The sequence below is a fragment of the Manis javanica genome, chromosome 5 (assembly GCF_040802235.1).
Source record: "Manis javanica isolate MJ-LG chromosome 5, MJ_LKY, whole genome shotgun sequence".
In the NCBI taxonomy this organism is placed as follows: Eukaryota; Metazoa; Chordata; class Mammalia; order Pholidota; family Manidae; genus Manis; species Manis javanica.
Window position 1 is genome coordinate 79,284,772 of NC_133160.1, and position 23,105 is coordinate 79,307,876.

General features: G+C 37.8%; 1 protein-coding gene across 21 annotated transcripts in view; it reads right to left on the reverse strand.

The window, feature by feature from the left end:
• The window catches only part of ANK2 (ankyrin 2), a 351,461-nt gene that overhangs the window by 81,208 nt on the left and 247,148 nt on the right, over nt 1-23,105 (reverse strand). For 18 of the 21 annotated variants that reach the window (XM_037001140.2, XM_073237157.1, XM_037001145.2 and 15 more), the window contains 8 exons: nt 21,568-21,765; nt 18,706-18,804; nt 18,109-18,207; nt 14,137-14,334; nt 9,255-9,353; nt 8,458-8,556; nt 3,081-3,179; nt 2,096-2,194 (listed from right to left, as the gene is read on the reverse strand). In XM_037001140.2, coding sequence (XP_036857035.2) covers nt 2,096-2,194; nt 3,081-3,179; nt 8,458-8,556; nt 9,255-9,353; nt 14,137-14,334; nt 18,109-18,207; nt 18,706-18,804; nt 21,568-21,765 — 990 coding nt within the window. The remainder of the gene's footprint in view (nt 1-2,095; nt 2,195-3,080; nt 3,180-8,457; nt 8,557-9,254; nt 9,354-14,136; nt 14,335-18,108; nt 18,208-18,705; nt 18,805-21,567; nt 21,766-23,105) is intronic. The other 3 variants (XM_037001143.2, XM_037001148.2, XM_037001151.2) reach the window with 1 other exon arrangement.

Below are 23,105 nucleotides of genomic sequence, written 5' to 3' on the forward strand. Positions count from 1 at the left end.
TGGGCAATGACTTCTTATCCCAACTGAAAGACAAGCAATTATATTTTATATTTCTTGGCTTTTCACCTAGAAACTTGATTTCTAAGTATAGCAGTCTTCATTGGGTCAGTGCTCAGCTGGGCAGCATAGAGGACAATGGTTACCAGAAAAGAAGAGAGTGCATGGAGTGTTCTAAGGGTTTTCACACCTGCCTGGAGCTAGATGTGGTGGAGATGAGCATGTGTCTGATTTCTGAAGGGTATCTGAACTGTTTAGTGACAGTATTTAAAAAGCTCCTCTTTCCAAACGCACATCAAGTAATTTACTCTAGGTAATATTTATGAGCCTGGTATTGTTTTGAAATCGGACAGGTAAGTTCTATCACTTTGTTGATGCTGAAGAATTTACTTTCTTACAAAATGTAAGTCTCATTCTCCACTCCCACTAAACTGTAAGCTGCTGGTGGGGGAGAGTGATGTTCTCACTTCTGATGAGTCTCAGCACTTAGCACAGGACTGAGCACATCTTCTATACCCAAGAAAAAGCAGGTCAAGACAGCAAAGAAGATTGTCACCTAGTGTTAACTTGATAAAATTGTATATACATGATTCCAAGTATGGAAAAGGTAATGAAGGTGACACAAAACATGACTTCTAAGAATAGATGTGTTTGGCCAATCTACCACTGAAGACTTGACTTATCTGTGATATACACATTGTTTCAAAGATGCCAAATAAAGACATATACATGTAGGTCCCTAACATGAAGATTTTCCTGGTATAAAAAAAATCATACAATAAAAAGCCATTAAGAGTCAGCCATATATTGTGACTCAGAAGTATAATACTAGATAATGACAAGACTTGTTTTTCTCCCCCCTTGTAATAATTTATTGAAGCTCTACTTTAAATCTTTAAAAATACTGCAGTGCTCTGGCCAAAGGTTTTAAGATTCTGCTTGAGAAAACAAGCAGTACTATTTTCTTCCATCTAAATTCAGTTTATGTCTTGCAGTTCATTAATAAATCATACTTCCACTCTACTTAAAATTTCATGTCAAACTAACTGAATTCCATCTACCTCAATGCATGTCAACAGGGACTTACTGTCAGCTTAAGAACAAAATTGCCTTCCTTTTCCTTACATCTATCAAAAGAACCAAGTGTTCTAAAACTCTATATGCATCACTCCTAGCTTGGGACATTTACTAGAACTTCAGATTTTTTTTTATTTGTTGATATTTGATCTTGTTATCTAAAGAATATCTGATGTCCTACTGTGGCTCTGTTTTCCTACTTTACAAAGAGAAATTAAAGAGTTGTTCTTAAGAGTTCATGCTTAAGGAACAAGCTATAACTAAAGAAATGTAAAGAGAACAGCACTCCGCTTTCAGCTGTGAGTCTCCCTCCCAGGCGGCCTCCCTTAAGCTTTGCTCCAGCTGAATGGTACAAGAGCATTATGACTCATTACCATGGTCTTCACTCTTCTAGAGTTTCTCTGGCAAAGGCCTATCCTGATCACTGTTCTCGCCTAAAGAATCAGCAGTTGTATTCAAAACAGCAAAAGTAAGAAGTTTTAAATATGTGCTCTGTCCTTACACTGTTTACCTACGAAGCACATTCAATTTTTTTGAATAAAAAATAATAATCATTTATTTACATGTAGTGAAGAATTATTCTCCTGGGAATGCATTTGACCCAGGAAGGAGCGCAGTGTTAGGAGGATCAGGGTCTTTGCAGAGCTTGATGTGACTGCCTGGCTCAGACCACAAGTTTGCTGCGGAGTGTCCTACCACTTAGCAAGCAGTAGGTGTCACAGCCAACTATACAAAAGGGCAGTGGAGCCAGGAAAAAAAAGTCGCAGAAAAAGAAACTAAATATTATAAAATCACTTTCATACACACATTTTATATGTATTTATGTTGACAAGAAAGCTAACACTCCGTATTAGTTGCGTAAATGTCCTTCGTCTACAAACTTCTATGTTATGTCCTACAGTATATCACTATCACCAAAAGAAGTTCAAAACTAAAAGCTCAAAACATTTTGTAAGTGAAAAAGTATGTGGCCTGAAAACCCAGACAAGAGCGCCGAAGTCCACCCGCCCCTTTTACTCACCGTGGTGGTGGTGGTGACCTCCTCAGTGACCACCTTCAGGGTGTCCACCACCGAGATGTAGCCCAGACGCTTAGCAATCGCCAAGGCCGTGTTGCCATTCTGGAGAGAGTGAGAGAGAGAGAGACTGAAAACTGAGAGAAGGACGGGGAGGGACGTGAGCCAATGAGCTCACCCGCTGCTCCGCATGAGCCAGCATTTCCTTCCAGAACAAGGCACAGCCTAGGAAAATCACTAGTTTTTACCATTACATCTGAATCTGTCTTTGTAACTCCTTTAGACCAGAGCCCGGGTCGCCATAGTAACACAACGAGCTGCATCTGCCTGCTTTTTCTACTAAGAATCACTTGACGCTTTAACCCTAAGTTTGTCAAATATCTCTACAAACATTGTATTGTGCGTAGGAAAGCACCTCTCGCATTGAGGGTGATGCCTCCAAAAAGTATTAGCGAGTACGAAGTTCACTTACTCCCCAGAGGCCAGGCCACGTGCTGCAGGTACGCTGTTACCGCTGGGACCGCAGTAACGTCCTAGCTACAGCGGCGCTCAGTGTGCAACACAAGCAGGCGATCCAGGCTCCAGCCCCGGCCACTCGGGAGCCCCGTTTGTTTAATTGCACCGCTTAGTTTACATTTCAATGGCTCCACATCCCAAAGAGCTTTGTCTCAGCCAGCAGCCTCGCTAAGCGCGCCCCCTTCAGAAGGCCGGGCCGGGCCGGGGCGGGGGCGGGGGGTCGCCGCGCTGGCGGCCGAGCGCCAGCTGGAGCGGAGCGCCGCCCAACGCCCCCAGCGCCGCCCCCGCTCCCGAGGGGCCACCGAGGCCGGCCAGCGGCAGCCCTCCCCGGGAAGGTCACGCTCCTCTCTGGAAAGGCTCCCCAGAGGTCCTGGGCTTTCCGGAGTGCGGGCGCTTCCTGAAGGGGGTGCTCTGCACTCAGGGCGGGAGAGGAGGAAGCGGCGCGGCGCGGTGCGGGCAGCGGCGCCGGCCTTACCGCGGTGGTGGCGTTGGGCTTGGCCCCGTGCTGCAGCAGGACATTGATGATGTGCGTGTGGCCCTGCTGGGCGGCCTGGTGCAAAGGTGTGTAGCCGTTCTGCAGACGACGGTGGCGGTGGACCGAGCATAGGATTGCAGCAGGAGAAAGAAAACTAGGTTAGTCTTCGTTTTGAACTTCTTATTTATAACAAAACCATCAAGGATGCTTTGTTTATTTGGAGCTCAGCATCACCGGCAACCCATTTCTTAGCAGCAAACACTCCCTCACACCTTCTGGTCTGCTAAACAAAGAGAAGACTACTGGATGAAAAAGCAAGACTGACGGGTTCCGAGTTGTAACTGCTCTTATATTTTAACCCATTAGCATAAAAGTGGGTATGCTGAGAGAATAGGATTATCACAGTGGTTTCTTCGCTAGGAAAAAGGAGGAAAATGTTTTTAACTGAAACCTGCAAAAGATCATACAAATCACCGCTTGCTTGATCTTCATGACTTCCCTAAGAACCTTTGGGCTAGTTCCAGGTTTTCTAAGTCAAAAAAAGGAAGTCTAAATCTTGTATCCTTTCAGAGATCAACTGTGGCCAAAGAATGGCACACTTAGAAAATATGATTTCACTTTTTCGCTGAGGGTTCCTCTGTCAATTAAAAAAAAAAATGCCTTTAAAAATTAGGGTCCTAACATTCTGGTGTAAACTTTCACTCAGATGAAAGCTCTGTAACCCATGGTTTGTGAGGAGCTGCTGTTGTTAGTGTGACCCAGTCTTGCTCAGAATTCTAGTAGGTTGTAGATATGGTACAGGTTGGCCACATAATCACATTAATTTAACAAGTTGCACTGAGATCCTAGGAGGCACAACAAAAAGTTAATAGCTATCATTTATTGAGCATTCATTTTGCACCAGATACTTGACCTTGTATTTATTGTCTCTTTAATCTTTATCATCATGCTGAATAGTGGGTGTTTCATAAATGAGTGAGTAAATGAATGAACAAATGAATGAACAAATGATTGAATAAGTGAATTTCGTTGTCTTCCCATTTCAGAGATGATGGAACTGAAAAATTAAGTCATTTCTTTGCAATCAATCTAGGTTCAAATCCTGTGTAGAAAATCATGATGGCCAGTGGCTATTAAACTATGTATTTTTATTATCTATCTGTGTCACCCCAGTAAAATTTTATCTATCTATTTCAGTAGCCTAGCAGCAGGCCAGTCACATCATCAAGTAGTTTAGGTTCAGGTGAGGATCCTGGCCATGGGAATCTTCACTTTATCCACACAGGGTCTCTGCTTTCATATCAAGTAATCCATGGATATTTGATGAGCATAAAGTCAACGATACTTCTTTTCCTAAAAATTCTTTCTTTCCATTGTGTTTATGAATATTCTACCAACTGAATTTATTCACCTCTTTGGTATCAGCCAACTTAATTCATTCAGCCAGCATTTACTACCACATGCCATGTGCTAAATAGGTGGCACAGCGCTCACATAAATTGATAATGTCAAAGTAACATCTTGCCCTCAATAGCCCAACATTATGCTAAGTCCTCAATTGGCACTGCGGCCAGGAAAATGTCCCCGGACCCATTCACTCTAACCTTTACCTGAAGTCTTAAGCAACTCAAAAGCTTTCACATGATTATTTGGCTGAAGCTGAATCCACTGCCTTAAGCCATCCTGTTAGGAGCTCTAGACCCAGCTTTCCTACCAATTATCATTGACCTTTGAACAAAATGGGTTTCAACTAAACATATCCACTTACATACAAATTTTTTTTCAATCAATATATTGGAAGACTTTTTTGAAATTTTCAACTATTTGAAAAAACATTTTCTTAGCTTATTTTATTATAGGAATACAGATATAATACATATACAAAATATGTGTTAATTGACTTTTTATTTTATCAGTAAAGCTTCTGTCAACAGCAGGCTATTACCAGGTAAGTTTTGGGGGAGTCAATAGTTTTATATGGATCTTAACTACATGGGAGTAGGTGCCTCTAATCTCTGTGTTGGTCAAGGGTCAGGTATACTAGCATATCCCTAAATCCCTCTAACCCTTAACTTTCTCATTTATAAAATGGAAATGGCCAAGAGTACAAGTTTGGTGAAAGATCAAATATGTTGTCCATGAATGTTTTCTTTAATTTATCTAAAGTTATGTGAAAATGCTAGCAAACATTATTTTGTTTTTCTTTCTAACTGAAGACCTCTATAATCTTTGTAATATATTTTATAAAGAAAATTTCCTTTTACATTGAACTTCTAAACCCTCCTTGCAAATTAATCATAAAATTTACCAAATCTGGTTTACCTCAAGCTGATATTATAGGGTTTCATTCTAATTTTAAGCAACAAAGAGGCCCATAAAACAAGTTCACTTTTCCAAATTTTTATACCAAGTCATAAATGCTTGAGGAGTAAAGGCAATACATATGTTTGCATTTTCATCACAACAAAGCAGTTTTTTAGGAACTATGGTTATACATGAGATATCAGGAAGAAAACACAATTCCTTTTCCAAAAGTTTCATTCTAGGTGAAAAATTCTGAAGTGTTTATTAAAAGAACATTGTTTGAGGTATGTTTCTGTCCTCTCCCCTGAAGATATATGAAAGTATGTATTTACTTCCAAAAGCAAGTAAAATCCACATAGTTTGTTTTTTAAAAACCTGAAAAATTAAAATGAGATTTTTCTCTCAACCGTGTTTATGTGAATGCAGCTCAAACCCCAAATAGGCAAATGATGTTATCTAGACATTATGTCTGGCTTCTAAATATTGTAATTATTTCAATAATCAAACACCTAACCAAAAAAAAGTGTAAATGTTTTCCAGTTCTGCAAAGCCTCAATGTATTGTTACATTTACGCCTTTTGGAAGACTTGGATTCCAACAAGAATGTCTTTCCTGTAGTGCTTAGGTGCAAGCTGACTTGGCAAAAATGGTGTTCTGGGATAATGCCTGAGAATTCACATCAGAGCTTTTAAATAAGTCTTAGGTAGAAAGATAGGAGCAGCAGGGGAAAATGCCCACTTAGAGGGTCCCACTTGAAGGCAACAAAGGTTTTGCAGGGAGTTAAGTTCCTTGCCTATGGGGGACCAGGCCAAACTGGTCCCAACCAGGTCCCAACTAGGCACAGTCCAACAAAACTAAGAAATGCCAAACCATACTTCATCGTTATCTCATTAAAATACAATTGCAGTTTTGCCCCCCTCTTCCACCCCACTTTTCTGTGTGCATTAAAGACATGCGCACCAGAACTAGCAATCAGTGACCTCACCCTGTCAATCGAAGAGGCACCTTCCAGCTAGGACCCATGAAATAGACCTCCTCTAAAAGTTCGGGGCCTCTGTCTACTGTGACACTGCCCACTCTTCCCTTGGGGAGTATTCAAATAAAACTTTCACTCCACTTTGCTGTATTTATCTCTGCCCTTCAGTTCTTTGTTGCGGCAGGACAAGGACTGAGGAGAGCAAACTCAGCCCAGTAAGAGTCTCAAAGTACAATTTCATGAGAACTTAAGAATTCCTCAGAAACTAGGCAGTAGCTGTTCTTGCCACACTCAGATTAGAAGTTTTAAGTCTCGAATGTTAATAGCATTATTTTGAATATTTATAATTTTAAAAATTATTTTTAATTTGCTTATAAATATGCTTATGTATAATGGTTTTGTTTCTCCTTCTAAGAGGATTTAAAAAGGCTGACTTCCAAAACATCTTATGTTTCTAATTAGTAGCATCTTGAATGGTGACTTTGAAAACTCCTGAATGTGCTCATACTAATTTACTTGAGTCCCCTCCCATAACTTGTTAGGGTTTCAAGACATATAAGCTTAAAAAACACATGCAATACATATTTCTTTGGACCAAGGAACCTGTAGCTGCAAGTTAGATTATGCACAGTAGCAGCAGTTATAGTATGTATTTCTCTCCCCTTGAAACAATTTGAATACACTGAAGTTCAGTGTTAACTAAAGTTCTGACCTTGCTTTACTGAATAGGACACTTCAGATGCCTCTGGGGAAAAATAGCTGGGATCAAGTCAGCTCTGCACAATCCTAAGAACTCCCAGCCCAGGCCTCACTGAGCATGACCATGTGATATTCCAAATGTGACAGAGTTGCAAGAATGGTAGAAATGTAAATGTGTGCAGCCACTACATTACAGAAGTTCATCAAAAATGAAAAGTAAAACTACCATAGGTTGAGCAACTGCCACTTCTGGGTATTTATCTAAAGAAAATGAGAACACTAACTTGGAAAGATATATGTACTTCCATGTTCACTACAGCAGTATTTACAATAGCCAAGACATGGAAGCAATCTGTGTCCACTGACGGGTGAATGGACAAAGAAATTCACACACACACAGGAATATTAATCAGCCATAAAAAATAATGAAATCTTGTCAACTGTGACATGGACGGATGTTGAGGGCATCATGCTAAGTGAAATATATCAGAGAAAGATAAACACCATATGATCTCACTTATATGTGGAATCTAAAACAAAACAAAACAACCAAAATTAAAAATAAAAATCTCATAGATACAGAGAACCGATGAGTGGTTGTCAGAGGCAGGGGGTGGGGATGGGAAAATGGGTGAAGGGGTCCAAAGGTAAAAAGAAAAAAATAGATTTAAAGGTTACATGATCTGGAAAGTTACAGTCGGTCAAGTCACATAGAGACTCAACAGAATGCAAAAGGATGAACAGGTCATAGAATTGCCTAGGAGAAGGAAGCAACAGGATTTGGTAATGTGAAATATACGTCAGGCAGGAGAGTGAATGATAACTGGTAAGATTTTGGATATAGCGAGGTAAAGTTATTGATCTGTGGCAATGTGGAAATTAGAGCAGTATACAGTGGCAGTTAAGAGCTTTGGCCCTGAGGTACGGCCTGGATTTGAATTCTAATTCTGTCAATTAATACTTCGTGACCTTAGGCAATTACTGAAACTCACAATGTAACATAGAGATAGTAAAAGCATCTGACTATGAGATTATTTAAAGATTAATTACTTAATACATATGACTCAAAACATGCATTTAGTGAACATTAGTTTAAGAAAATAAACAACAAAAGGCACACTGTCTAGGCTGCCTGTCGGTATATCCTTAGCAGGGATTGAGGGTTGGGGGAGGAGAAGGGTGGCCCTGAAACAATGTAAATGAAATTGGTAGGAACATCAAGATATTCTAGCAGGTTATCTGTTGCATCCTGATGTAAATTATTAAATCTATGTCAACTATTTTAACTTTAAGTAGAAGTAAATATTAAAAAAGAAAGAAAACAATTTGTAGCTGTGTTGTGAGTTAGTGGCTGAACCTTTTTGATTACAGAAAATGAATATGATACAAGTATTTTACCTTGGTTTTTGCGTTGACATTTGCTCCCTGCTTCAGAAGAAAGTTGACCATTTTCACATTTCCGTAGTGACAGGCCACAATTAAAGGAGTGTAACCAAGCTATAAATACAATAATAATAATAATAATAATAAATGAATAACTACTCTAGTGGTTAATTCTCAAGAGGAGGGGCATTAGATAGAATTTCAGTTGTGGGTTGGTGGGTAGAAATTCTATTTGATTATACAAACTTTACTTAGTAGATTATATATGTGTCCTATGGATACAAACATGGATAGGAGTAGATCTCTGAACATAAGGAATTTAACACCATCAAAGGAGATCAGATGTGTATGTGACTTAATCTGACAAAGGACTAAGAGGGAGGCATGAATCATAGGATCTGAAAACAGGGAAGTGAGACTGAGTCTCATAGGAGGATCTGGAAGAGAAGCATGAAAATGTAGCTAAAGTGGACTTGAATAATTTATGGCATAGAGAGGGAAAAATCTTTTCAAGATCAGGGGCATGGAGACAAGCAAAGAAGTAAACAGCAAGTCATCTTGACTAGCTGAAGCAATAAGGGAGAGAGAGTACGTAAGCCCATAAAATTAGAATCTTTCTGTAAAGGCTCCTGGTACTATGCTATACACTTGGACTTGATTCCAGCAATATGAAGAACCATTATAGATTTGTCAGCAGGAGAGAATCATAATTTAAAATGGACTTCGGAGGAGGAAGACTTGGCCTTGGGGTGACCCAAATGGGGCTAATGGGAATCAACGGAGTCAGTGACACTGACAGTGATTCACTTTACCTTCGTGTGAGCATCCTGGTCAGCCCCATGCTTGGTAAGAATATCAGCAACATTCACTTTATCTTCCTGGGCTGCAAGGTGTAAGGATGTGAGCCCACTCTATAGAGAGAATGGAAGCAAAGGGGTACATTTAAAAAATAAAATAAATTGCATCACCTATAATATCACTTATTGGAGAGATATAAGAAGATTCATACCCTCTCCCTAGAAACTCCATCTTTTGATATCTAAGGCAAACCCTCCAATTTAAGATGTCTTTCGGTCCCAGAAAAATACTCAAAGTTAGTCAACAGTTCCAGCAAATTACATTTTCTGTATTGGGTACTTACATTGTGATGTGAGACTTTAAAATAACTCAGCTAATCAGCCTCCAAGCAACATTCATTTCAAACTCATCTGTGCCTCCTGCTGAATCTCTTTATTCACTTAAATAATTGACCCGCCAACTACTACTTCTATTTTATAACCATACCAGTAACCTGTATTTTCATCAATGAAATATCACATCAATGTAAAAAGATGTACAGAGTTGTAGGAAGTGAGTACAGAACAATTTTCTCCAGCACCCAAAGTTCGTATATATTTTGGGGGTTCCTCTAAATGCTAAATAAAAAGTGACCCCATCATTATATATAACACTATAAACTGGATTTTTCTATGTAGAATGCTTGGCATATATACATCAATTAATAATTCTGATTAATTGAATATGCAAGTAAAGTACAGTTAAGAATTAATAAAATATGAAAAGGTACAGAAAAGAGGGAGAAATGGTTTATTCAGTCAATGCCACAATCCGGCAGCCTCAGTACATGAGCAAGTAGCTTCCATCAAGCAAAATCAAAATTTAAAGAATGTCTTTAAAAACCTAAAACATTTGCATGTTTAACACATGTTTTTTTGAGTGTCTTTCATATACCAGGAAGTGTTCTAGGCGCTTGAATATATCAGTGACCAACTGTTTCTGCCCTTATAGAGCTTATATTCCAGCTAGCAGTATATTCACACCATATGATTCTCTCCCCCTGCTATTGCTCAACAACCTAGATGTATCCTCTTCCTGTATATCCTGCAATGGTAGCCTAGTTTACTTGTGCTCAGAGTTGGTACCTCCTTCCCCCAGTTCACATCCAGTTAAAACCGGCCAGCCTTCCATGGTTTTGCAGGTCTGCTGTCCTACAGTCAGGTTAGCTTGAAAAGGCTAAGCCTTGTTCTTCAAAATTTATGATCTCTAGCCATGGTGTTACTTCTAGAAACTGAAAAGTCCTCTGACCTTTAACAAATGTAAGTGATATCTACAGAGAGAAAAACATTCTCCAATAAGAAAAAGAGCTTTTTATTTAAGTACTTGGGGCTTTTTAATCCTTAGAATTGTGGCTGGGCTCAGTTTTGAGTTTCATGAACCATCAGGATGAGACAAAAGGTATACCCTTTTGCTTTAAAATGTCATCACTTCTAAACAAACAGTATATAGTACTAAATTATAAATGATACAAATAATAAGAGAAAACAGAAGATTTTCTCCCTTATCTTGACTTTCTCCATATTGAATTAGCAAACATAAAATTATTTCGCTTTAGGACTAGTGGTTACCAAAGGGAAGGGGTTTGGAAGGATGGGTCTGGTGGGAGGGAGGGAGAAGGGAATTAAGGGGTATTATAATTCACAATCACAATATAGATAGGTCACAGGAAGGCAGTACAGCACACAGAAGACAAGTAATGACTCTATAGCATCTTATTACCCTAATAGTGACTGCAATGAGGGGGGACTTGATAATATGGGTGAGGGTTGAAACCACAATATTGCTCATGTGAAACCTTCATAAGATTGTATATCAATGATACCTTAATTTAAAAAAAAAAGACATAACAACACCATGAATTCCTTAATATGGTGCACTGAGGACACAAAATCACTTTGTGGTCTTCTTGCCCAAAGTGTGTAACCTCATTTTAATCATAAGAAAATATCAGACAAACATAAATTGGTGGACATACTACAAAATCACTGACCAGTACTCTAAACCATCATTGTCATGGAAGATAAGGAAAGACAGTGGAACTGTCATAGACTAGAAGTCACTAAGGAGAAATGACTCAACGCTATGTGAAATCCTGAAAAAGGACATCAGTGAAAACATTGCTGTAACTCCAGTAGGTTTTGTATTTTGCATAATAGTATTATACATATAAGGTTAATTTCCTGGTTTTAATCACTGTGCTTTGGTTGATGTAAGATGTCAGAATTAGATGAAGCTGAGTGAAAAATAGTTGGGAACTTTCTGAACTATTTTTCTAACTTTTCTGTAAGTCTAAAATTGGTTAAAAATAAAAAGGTTTTTTTAAAAAAATATATTTCTCTTTATAGAGGCAACTAACTGGTCTTTTTAAAATGTAATTGAATGGATCACTAAATAAAGTGGTCATTAAAATATCTCAAACACATTTTTAATGGCATCTCAAATGTATATGCTGTTTTCTGCTATTTGCAGAATGGGTTTTCTACAACATAAGTTGCAAACTAACAACCAGTATGAAAATCCTCTAGAGTTTATTATGTAACTTGCATTCTTAAATCAAATCATTATAAGCCTTTCTAATAAATCAAGAAAATAGAAGATGGTGAAGGAGTTCTTTTTAAAAAAATAATTTATTTTCTAAGATGCACTGGTGGACTCTACAATTGATTTTATTTTATTATTACATGGTGATTGGATAAGAACTGCAATGTTTTTATATTATAGTTGTTACTGAGAAATAATCATTTGGACAGTATGACATTATTGATTTCTCTTGGTTTCCAATTGGAAAAGAATATATGCACTTTTCAAAAGCAGTGGGAAAGTATATTATGGTTTTGCTTATTACCTGAGCTACTTTTATAGTTGCATTATCTTGTTACAATACCAACCAAAAGGCAATTTATATATAGATCCTATATATTGTGTTATTATTGATATATGTCTGAACATATTTGCTGAAGTTTTATCCTAGTGACAAATATATCATGCCTTTATGTTCAAGACATTACACAAATCTTACATTGAAATCATTGTTGTAAAGATAACATAATCACTTTGTGGTTCAAAATTAAAGATTTTTCTCCACTGCTAAGTGTGTGACTCAAATATACTCATTAACTATTTTGCTGGTTGACTGCTAAAAATCTCTCAAAGGTAGTAATAAGTTTAGAAGAATGCCATCAAGGAGGAATAATGATCTGCTTACAAATATGTATGTACCATTTTTATAAATGAAAGTTAACACCATCAAAAGCATTGCATGATCAGTATCCTAAAATGTTTAAAATTTTCATTTTACTCAAAATTTTGCTGGATTTCCTTATAGAATTCTTGTGTTTATTTTCAAACAAAGATTTATTTTTAAAGGACAACAGACACATAATACCTCCTTTATATATTGATGTTAAATGAAATATTCTACCATTGGTTTCATAGTAAGAATATCCCCATTAGCATAAACGACACCTGAACGGCATGATTTCAATGGCCACAAAGAGATTCATGCCCCAGACTTTAATGATTGTCTGACTGACACACTGAATTTCATATGAGGCTTCTTCATGTTCATTCTTGTTAAAATGCTAACTCTATAATTAGCACTCACTATACTTTAAAAAAAGATTATGAGGACTGTGACAGAGAACAGAGATGTGTATAAGGGCAAGTGATGCACTGGAATGCTGAGTTACAACAAAGACGCAGAATAGGGCCCTAGAGGCATTCAAGACAACCTTTTTCATAGCTCTTCTGAAAGGACATATGCTATACAAACTATTTACAAGTGTTATTAAGGCTAATTTACAATTGAGTCCCCAAAAGCATTAATTAACTCAACAGTGAGCTATAGAAAACACAGTATTTGTGTATTTGTGGAAAATTCCAAAAATCTTGACTAGATCCACACTAGACAACACCACGTGTTACGAAAATCAGAGAACTGATGAGATAACTTATGAATATATGTTCCAATTTTTCACTTCTCAGCAGTTGACTCCAGTGGAGTATATATAAGTGCAAAACCGATAGATATAAATTAGACAGATGATAGAGCTATGGATATATATGGAGAGAGAAAGAGATATATGTATAGATAGACATGTACTTGTAAAAATATAAATATTCTTATATTTGAATGTCTTTTTCCCCTATATTGCTGTTACTCTATTATAGTTAATATGCTTGTTCACAAAGGCCATTCTCTGCAGAAAGGCTGAAATGACTGAGGTGCTTTATTAAAAACACCAATTCTCCACACCCCACCACAACTGCCCAAGCTAGGCTGACATTGGCCAAAAACCTGTACTTTACTGAGTTCTGTCCTCCCACCCAAAGGGGCCTCTGATGTTAGAGAAAGAGTTGGTAGCAAGCACAGACCAACAGGTTAGAAGCAGATGTCTGGGCCAGACCCCAGATGGAACTGTCACCTCGCTCTTTCCCTCGCTCTCTCTGGAATTTGGGATGAAGACTAGCAGGTACCACAGCAATCTGGACTGACTGCCTGAAATGCAGTGATGATAATTCTTGGGAACTATAAGTTAGTCTGTTTGGTCACATACACAGAGAAGCAGAGAAAACAGATCTACAGTCTGCAGAGACAGGTAAATGAAACTGACTGGTGGGTAAAGTCAAGATGCAAAAATGCTCAGCACAGGCAGGGAAACTGTGGACCCCGCTCCTTGCTTCCTTGTGGCTCTCCAGCCCTTCATAAGGTTTGACTCCTTCGCTTTCCTTGAGTTCTGGAAGATGTCTCGCATCCTCTGAACAGTTCCCCTTTGTGTTCCACGTTGCCTTTGATTGGTTTCTGTTGACATTTATCCAAAAGACTCTTTACTAAAGCAAGAGGCAAAACCAGAATACCTTGGTGGACATGTGGATATTGGCCCCCTTATCCAGAAGCAAGGTGACCATATCTGTGTGCCCCTCCTGTGAGGCCAGGTGGAGTGGCGTCACTCCCTGCTTTGTCACGATGTTCGTCTCTGCGCCGTAGTTGAGGAGAGTGGAAGCTATATGCATTTGATTCTTCTTTGCAGCAATGTGTAAAGGAGTATAGCCATTCTAAAAAAAGTAAGTAAAATATATATACAGTAAGCTTAGTAATTGCCCTAATACATCTTTCTGAATAAGAATCTTTAATCAACAGAAAAGTTCAAAGTGACACACATATATAGTAAACTTAGCAATTGCCCTAATGTATATCTCTGAAGCAAGTAATCTTTCATCCACAGAAAAGTTAAAATTGAGTTTATAGCAAACTCAAATTCTTAACCCATCACAAGTTTCTATCCAACAATACCCGATTCTCTGTAACCAGTGTCATAAGGCACCCCCTTCTACTGAAAGATAGGATGCAAAAGCCCTAGACTTTAAAATCTCCCTATTATAATAGTGGTTCTCTCCTAAAGAGCAACAAAAAATAAGCCAAGTTCCTCTTCGACATACCTGTCCCTTAGATACCTAGAGATGGTTTTCGTATCTCTAGTTTTCTCATTTTCAGGATGAACTTCCCCACCCCTTCAACTATCCCTATAGAAGCCCCTTTTCTAGACTTCCCTCCATGAAGGATGCCTGCTTTGGATTGAGTCTAGTCTGTCAGAATGGCTCTTGAATTGTGCTACCTGGACCTGAATGCTGTACTTTACATATGGTTTTAATGGTACAGAATGAAATGGAATTATTTCTGTGACCTTGTTATAACACACCTACTAAACTGCTTCTGATCGGACAGCACTTTTACTCATTCAGTAACTATTTTAGTAAGTACTGGACATATGCCATGTGGCATGCCAGATGTAGGGATACAAAGTGGGCAAGACATGATCCCTGCTTTAAAGGGTTGCATTCTAGTAGAAAAGATATTCAACAACAAAACTGGCTTATGTTAACTGCATGGTCAGTTAAAATCCTGGATCTCCCCTTCAACTTTACAACTGCTGACTCAAAAGTAGAAATATGAGGCTAACTAGTTTTATATGGGAGTTTGTAGAAAGGATGAGAGGAACTCATACTTTGCTTACGAGAGCCAAACGTTACACCCCATTCGTCCAAACAGAAATCTTTGGAAGAAGTGTAAGTCTAGAACCTATACTGTTTCCTTTCTTTATCAAGTGTGGAAGAATTTTCCATGAAAGATGTATGATAGAAATTAAAAATAGTGGTTTTGCCATTAAATGTGACATGCTAAAGGGAAAGACAGCATAATGACTAGGTTCTTCCTTTGGGGTGGCCAGAAGTAATTTTAGGTCATGTTATTTCCTGAAGTCTAACTGCAAAGTGTACCAAAAAAAAAAAGTAGCTTTGACAATTTAAATATCTTTATGTGCTGTGATCAAATCTTGACCTTCAAATGGCCCTACATTTTCTATCTACCTTGTCTCCATTTCTCCAAGCAAAAATAAGCATCTTTCAGTTCAGGTAAGTGACAGTTCTCTTTAAGCTGCTTTGGAAATTCAGCAGCTCTCTTTGGAAGCCTTTTCAGAGTCTGATCACAGGTCCTGGATGCTTCAGGTGCTATATAATATTGTGCCTGGACCACGGGCTCTATTGAATAAAAGGGCACCTTAGATTTTTGTGGATCCTTCAAGTTTAGAGATTCTTTGTTTTGTTTTATTTTGTTTGCTACAGTGTGTTTCCTTTAGTCCCAACTTCCCCCATTCCTGCAGCACAGTCTCTGCCAAGGTCAGGTAAAAGGAGGTTTTAACAAAACATCCTAAGAGATCATCAAAAAGAGAGTCAATTTTGGCAATATAATCAAAAAAAAAAAAAAACCAATAAAATGAAGCAAAGGCTCTGGACTCTGACAGAAAAAAATCAAAGAGGTTCTAGGGTCTGAGGGACTGTGTGTGATGGGGGTGCCATGGGGTTAGTATAGTGAAGGGAGAGTCAAAAGTGGAGATAGGGATGGGGGTCCAGCCAACTGCAAGCATCTTGGAGCAGCCCCAGAGTTGAAGGACTCATGCTTATCAACAGGCTGGGGCACATGAATGGAAGACACTAGGGGAGTCTCTTGAACACCTAGCCTACTGCAGGCTCTGGAGTTGAGGACTTCTGTGTCTCGTCTTCTGGACTCTGTGGGTGTTCTAAGAGTAAGGACCAGATGCTATACAGATAGAGGTCAAGGCTACACTTGTCTCTTTAGAAAGATCATAGACATTATTTTAATTTGGGTCTTCTCTCCAAGGTAGATTGAGAGTTTCTCATAGGAAGTGAATATGCTTTTTATAATTTTACTATAATCCCTCCTTTATACATAGAAAGACTTCAAATAAAGTGTTGTATTGGATATTGATGAACCCTTTTATTATCAATGTTGAGAACAGTCAAACTGGAAAGAAAATGAAAAAAATACTGGCATGTTAAGTGAGCAAGTATTTTTCATTCCATTGAAATAGCTCCTTGGTCTTCATTCTTTCCTCTAAATTTATTCAGAACCCACATAATACTGTATAATAAGCATCAGGGATATGCAAATGATCAAGACAAGATTACTGTCCTCAAGTAGTTTATATCTAATGGGAAGAAAGACATAAAATAAATGCAGATTACAGAGAAAAGGGTGTAAAGGAATAAGAATGGTATGCATGATTACAAAAATTTGTCCTCTTTTAAGTTTAAATATGTTAGTATAAGCTGTGTATTTGTACCAATAAAATATGCATTATATACATACATGCAGGCATGTGTACAAAGTTATATATATATATTATTTTACTGTATATAATCTGTTTATATACAAAATACATAGTACTATATAGAATATACTTTTATATACAGTATCTCATGTTAGTATAATATGTGTAACTTAGACATGTGAATATATACGTATGTATTATAAAATAGAAGTGGGAGTAATTCTCTCACCACTGTTTTGGGACACAGTGGACCTCCTGGTTAAGAGTGCTGCCTCTAAAGTCAGATTGCCTGAGGTCAAATCCTAGCTCTAGCACTTATTAGTCATGTGACTTTGGACAAACAAATTAACCCATTTAAATCTCATTTCCTCATGTGTAGAATAGAAATGATTATATCTATATTATTAAGTGAAATATTGCATATAAAGTGCTAAGCACTGTTAGGCACATAAATGGTAATTGTTGTTATTTTATTATATCATCTAATGTAGCACCAATATTTTGCCACCACAATAGTTTTCCTTCTTAAATAAACCCTAATATGTTTTCAATACATCTGTTGGATGAATAAATGAAAGATGCACTGAAGACTTTATGTATTATACAACATTCATGTCTATTTTTGTGTAATAAAGGGGCCAACAAAATGGTGGGAAACACTCTACCCACAGGTACAAGCCTAAGGTGCAGCTGTATTAGGAGTTGGTGCTACACATACACCAAAAGGCATGCCTACCTAAGGAACTTAAAAAGATGTATCCTATAGTTAGCATGGATGAAACATATAAAAAATAAAGAAACAGAGTCTTGCATATAGCACAGTGAAGAATTTGAAGTCTGAGGAATGAGCAAATAAAATGGTGTATTATATCATAACTTCCATTTCCTGGAGAGAAGGAAAAACCTAACTACCCTACTGTGTTTAATTTCTCAAAATGCATAGTTAAGTCTCTCAAACACTGAGCATTGGCAAGAACCGTCATCTCTACTGGTTCATGAGCACATCCCCTCACTATTTGCTGACTTTTAAAAAAATCTTCAAATACTTTGTGCAAGCAAGTTGTAAAAACACCAAAAAAAAAAAAAGTTAATACCAGAAGCTACTTCTTGCAGTTATACCATATCATGTGTTTTAAAAACGATTCCCTCCGTGCTGTGAAATTATACACCGTGTCCGTAAATCCTTTTCTGGGGTCCTCACCTTGGCCGTGGCGTGAGGGGAAGCACCCTTTTCCAGTAACAGCAGCGCCACCTTCTGGTTGTCATAATGAGCAGCAACATGGAGCGGGGTAAGGCCATTCTGCAACGGTGTGTTTAAGTTTCAGCATTAATGAATTAGCGTTAGCTGCCCTGAAGCTACCAGGATATATGGAAACTGGTATCGATTAAGTCCATGTTAATTAATTAATATAGCCAATAGAAAAAAAAATCAAAATAAATACCTAATGATTTTCGTATTAGAAACTTAACTAAAATTGAAAATTGGGCATCTTGATGTCTACCATAAATAAACGTCTAAAATGCTACCTAAGAATTACTACGTTAACACTACAGGATTCTTCATATTGAGACGCACTGAGCCCTGCTGTGCCAAGAACACATTTGATGCACAACTCCTGCCTTCTAAATCGGTATCTGGACAGATCCCAGGCATCACCATCATGACTACTTGCCATAGTTTCATCAGTTGCATTCATATTCCTTTCATAAGAGTGAGAAAAATACCTTGAAATTCAGATCTCCAAAGCTTTCAACTTGACTGAGTTATATAACAAGGCGTATTACTGAAAACTTTTACCTTCCCGGCAGAATCTGCGGCAGCACGACGTTGCAAGAGAAGTTTTGCCACATCCAGGCTTCCATACTTGGCGGCTACGTGCAGAGGAGTGAAACCCTTCTGAAAATGTGAAGAACAGAAGTAAAACAGTATTTTTGTGACTCCTAATAAAATCTATTTTGCTTATTAATATATTAAGCAAATTATGTTGATTCTCCTTTCGGGAAGAATACTGGAAGCATTAAATCTGTCAGCATAAACGGAGTAGGATAAAGACTGATATTAAACATTCAAGAGTTTGGCTTGATAGAACAAAAAAAATTTTAAGTGTTTGGTGACTGACTTTCCCTTTATATGTAGACCTGGAATTTATCAAAGCACTGGTGTCATTAAAATGGTTCCAATTTGTGAGTGGAAAAAAAAAAGCCAGTCTTGTTCTTGCCTCTAAAATTAATAGGATTGAGACAATCATTGCCTTTTCTCCAATTCTTTATTTTCTTTCTACGCATTTTATAATACCTGAATTCCAATTTATGCATTTAAATTTTAGGTTATTTCAGCAACCACGGGGAAAAAAAAGTGAATCAGTTGATTTGTATTTTATGCAGAAATAGCAAGTTAATGGTTGAAACGAGCAAAAAGTGTTCACCATTAAAAGGCATCTCCCATCCTTTATCCCCTTTACCAGGAGACCCACCTGTATAAAAAGCCTGATTCCTTTTGCACAATACACTCTACTTCTGGCATTATGTTGAGCAGATTAACACCAGACTTTTAAACACAGCGCAGATTTAAAGCTTTTTAAAAAGACTGCTTTGCTAACACGTTTACATGTATAGATTCAATCTTGTGCGCCTAATGCCATGCTCTGTAATTAACAGTGTGTTACGAATAGAGCCATGTCCCTGGACTCAGTTCTCAAGTATGGCACAGTTCGTACACCGTGATCTCAAATCCATCCTCTTGGCCAGACAGTCTAACCACATGCTCTTCTTGTGCTAAGGAGGGACTGGGAGAACTCTGAAGCTGACCAGGGCCTGTAAGACACACACAGCAAAATGCCTGGCTCAGGTGGTGTAAGGTCCAGCTTATCCCTGGGACCGTTTAAGCATATCCTTTCACAGTGTCATCACACAAATTACTGTGAACTGAGATGTCATTTTTCTTTTGCTTCTTTTTGAACATTTGGTACTAATAGGTCATTGGAGAAGAGTGCTCTTCCACTTTTCCCAACTGTGGGGCAAGTACAAGAGTATATTCTCCTTCCTGCGTTAGTCCATTTAAACAACATTTGTTAATGTTCCCGTCCCTCCATGCAGTGCACACAATGACTGGGGGACACAGGATGAAGTGGAATTCTTTGAGACAAATTACGTGGTGAGGAAGAAAAAATAAACTTCTCTCCTCAAAATCCTGCTGGAATAGTGATCCAGCCCTTTATAAATTTGGAAACTATTATTAGACAAAACTACATAGAATCTTACTGGAGAATCGCAAAGCAGAGGTTGGAAAACATCTCTTGAGTCACACATCTTCCTTCTTCCCCTATGTTAATCCCATCAGGATTTCATTTACCCTCTGATATTTATAAACACTTAAATAGCTTTAATGATGATGAGTCAACCACTCTGGAACCCCAGTCAGTTCCACTGTTGAACTGCTCTGTTAATAGTTTCTTCCATTTAACTGCCCTAATTTACTATTGCTTTAATATACTTTTTTAAATCCTATAAATCTTTGGAAGAATCTATGTTTTATTCTCTGTTTCTAGGTTTTATATATCTGGATTTCATTTATCATCATCATCTGATGAGAAAATCACCTAGTCTCTCTTGGATTATTATTATTATTACTATTATTTTATGTTTGTTGCTTAGCTGCTGATTAAAAAAACTGATTTTTAAAATCCTTTCAACTCTTCAGATTTTAGCATTTGAATACTTACCAATTTCTTACATCAAAACATGTTTCACAGCACGAGGCAACCAGATGAGCCATCATGGCTAGTGGGCTGCTCCTACAACTACTTCAGTTCATACATGCAAATTTGCTTCTCCCTTAGATGTACTATTTATGCCTGTTTATTATGAGCAAAGTGGAAATGTCTTCTCAATAATCTGAATCACTGTTGTATTGGTGGGAATTACTACTAATCTTTTGCATTTGTCCAATTTCTTTTGCTCCAGTTAGCTGAGTGTGTTCATGTTTTATTCTGCCATATCCAAATAGTGAATTTCAAAGAGAATGTGTCAAGTGGAGAAAAAACTACTCTGCCCTAACATGACACTTTGAACATAAGTGAAATCCAGGCTGGTGCATATTTTTGTTAAACAACAAATAAAGGTGATTCTCAAGCCCATCTCTGTAAACAGACTGGCAAGAGTGTAGTTGGTAAAGATTAAGAGAGCAGAAAAGTAATGACATCTGATACCAAGGCTGGGAAAATGCAAGATTAAGTAAACTTTAGAAAGTCCTAAAACCCTCAACAAGTATAGTATTGCCAATTCAATACAATTTATTTTCCTAGTTAGTAATAGTGGCTCAGTTGGGAATCTTTTTTTTTTCCTCTTAGGAATACATTATGGATTTTACAATGGAAAGAGAAGAGAAAGTAGCCCTTGCTCTATGTAAATCATCTTTTACCTGTACATCTAGATACCTATACTAGAAACAACACTGATTAATTAAAAGAATGGGATCCAACACTCTTTACTCAAGATATTATATGGAGTCTCACAATCCCCTTTGATCATTTGGAAAGTGAGTCTAAAATATTCAAAGATAGAGAAAGAGATCTAGCCTTCTTGACACTCTGTAGTCAGCAGAGAGATACTGACTTAGGATTCTTCTCGGTCCATGTTGTCATGAAGCCAGTTCACTTACCTTGGTAGCTAAGGAATGGGCTGCCCCTGCTTCCAACAGGACTGATGCCACATCAACCTGGCCTTCCCTGGCAGAGATGTGCAGTGGCGTGTACCCATTCGTAGTGGCTGCATCTGGGTGGGCCATGTGTTGTAGAAGCAGCTGGACAATTTCTGTCTTACCCAGGCGAGAGGCAATATGCAAAGGTGTCTGTTCCTCCTACAACTCAAGTCAAGTAAAAAGTTAGTGCCAGGACAGACCAAACTTCACTGATAATATATTTCACTCAGATGTTTCAAGAGTATGCATTCTCAGAGTCTCTAGGAATGCCTACCTAAAAGGAAATTTTTACAATTTAGCCACAACTGACTTTATATTTTGCTATAAGGGGTGATCTGTTTGTTCATAAAAATCTTTAGATTTTTATTAAAGTATGTACTTCCATGAACTCGGTCATTGTTTTCTGGGCACACCAAACTCACTAAATGAGTTTCTCAACTCATCAAGCCCTCACTTACATTTAAATCTAAACCAACTCCTGGTTCTGAGTAAGAAAAGAAATCTAGTCCATAAGTCCTAAGACCTAGATTCTCATCCAAAAACTTTCACTAAGACACAGTGTTTATTCTGGGAACAGTATCAAGAGAAAAAGAATGAGGAATGCTGGGAAGAGATTGCTCTTATTCCACTCAGGAAGCCAAGGATACACATGCTGGTCATTTTCTTCAAGGAGAGACTGTGGATAAAGAAGATACTGAGTCTGGTTTTGTAAAAAGTTGTTCCAGGAAACACTGCAGATTGGCCTGAGACTTACATCCAGGACTTCAAAGATGAAATGGAACTCTGGCAAGAAGCATATGAGATTGACTATTTGCCGAGTGCTTTTCATTTAAAAACAGAGAGGATATAGCTGGTATAATGGACAGGAAGGACATGCTTGAGGAGGCTCAAGATATCACCTGACTCCAATGTATTTTCAGCAAAGTATTTTCAGCATTAAGAAAACCAGACCAAACCATTCTCCTGTAAAAAGAAAACTGTGTGTAACCTTAGTGATGGAAAGAGATAATAACTTTACAATCTGCTCAAGGACATGTCTTAATAAAAGTGAGGAAGACAATGTTGGGCCAGCTTCCAGGGCTAAGAATGAATGGAGAAAAGATATAATACAGAAGAGAAGAACTGTTTAAATAAATGTAGTATCTCAAAATTATAAGAAAAAAAAGGATTAATAGGGAGCTTCAGGAAGAGATAAATAGCATTGTATGAATTTCAGGGTAGTGAGAAGTAAATAATAATACAATTATTTTAGTAATAGAATTAGAATTTTATAAAAATTTGCAATTTCTAAACTTCCTTCATGTACAATCCCTACTTAATCCTATCCTTACAACAGACCTAAAATGCAGGCATAAAATGTATTATCTGACCATTGTCCAAAGCATAGAGATTAAGAGGAATTCAGTGAGTTCCCCAGGATTGTCCAAGGTTGTTCAGCTTAATAGCTGAAATAGCACTTAAATTCAGGCATTGGATTCTAAAGACATTTATTTACCTAT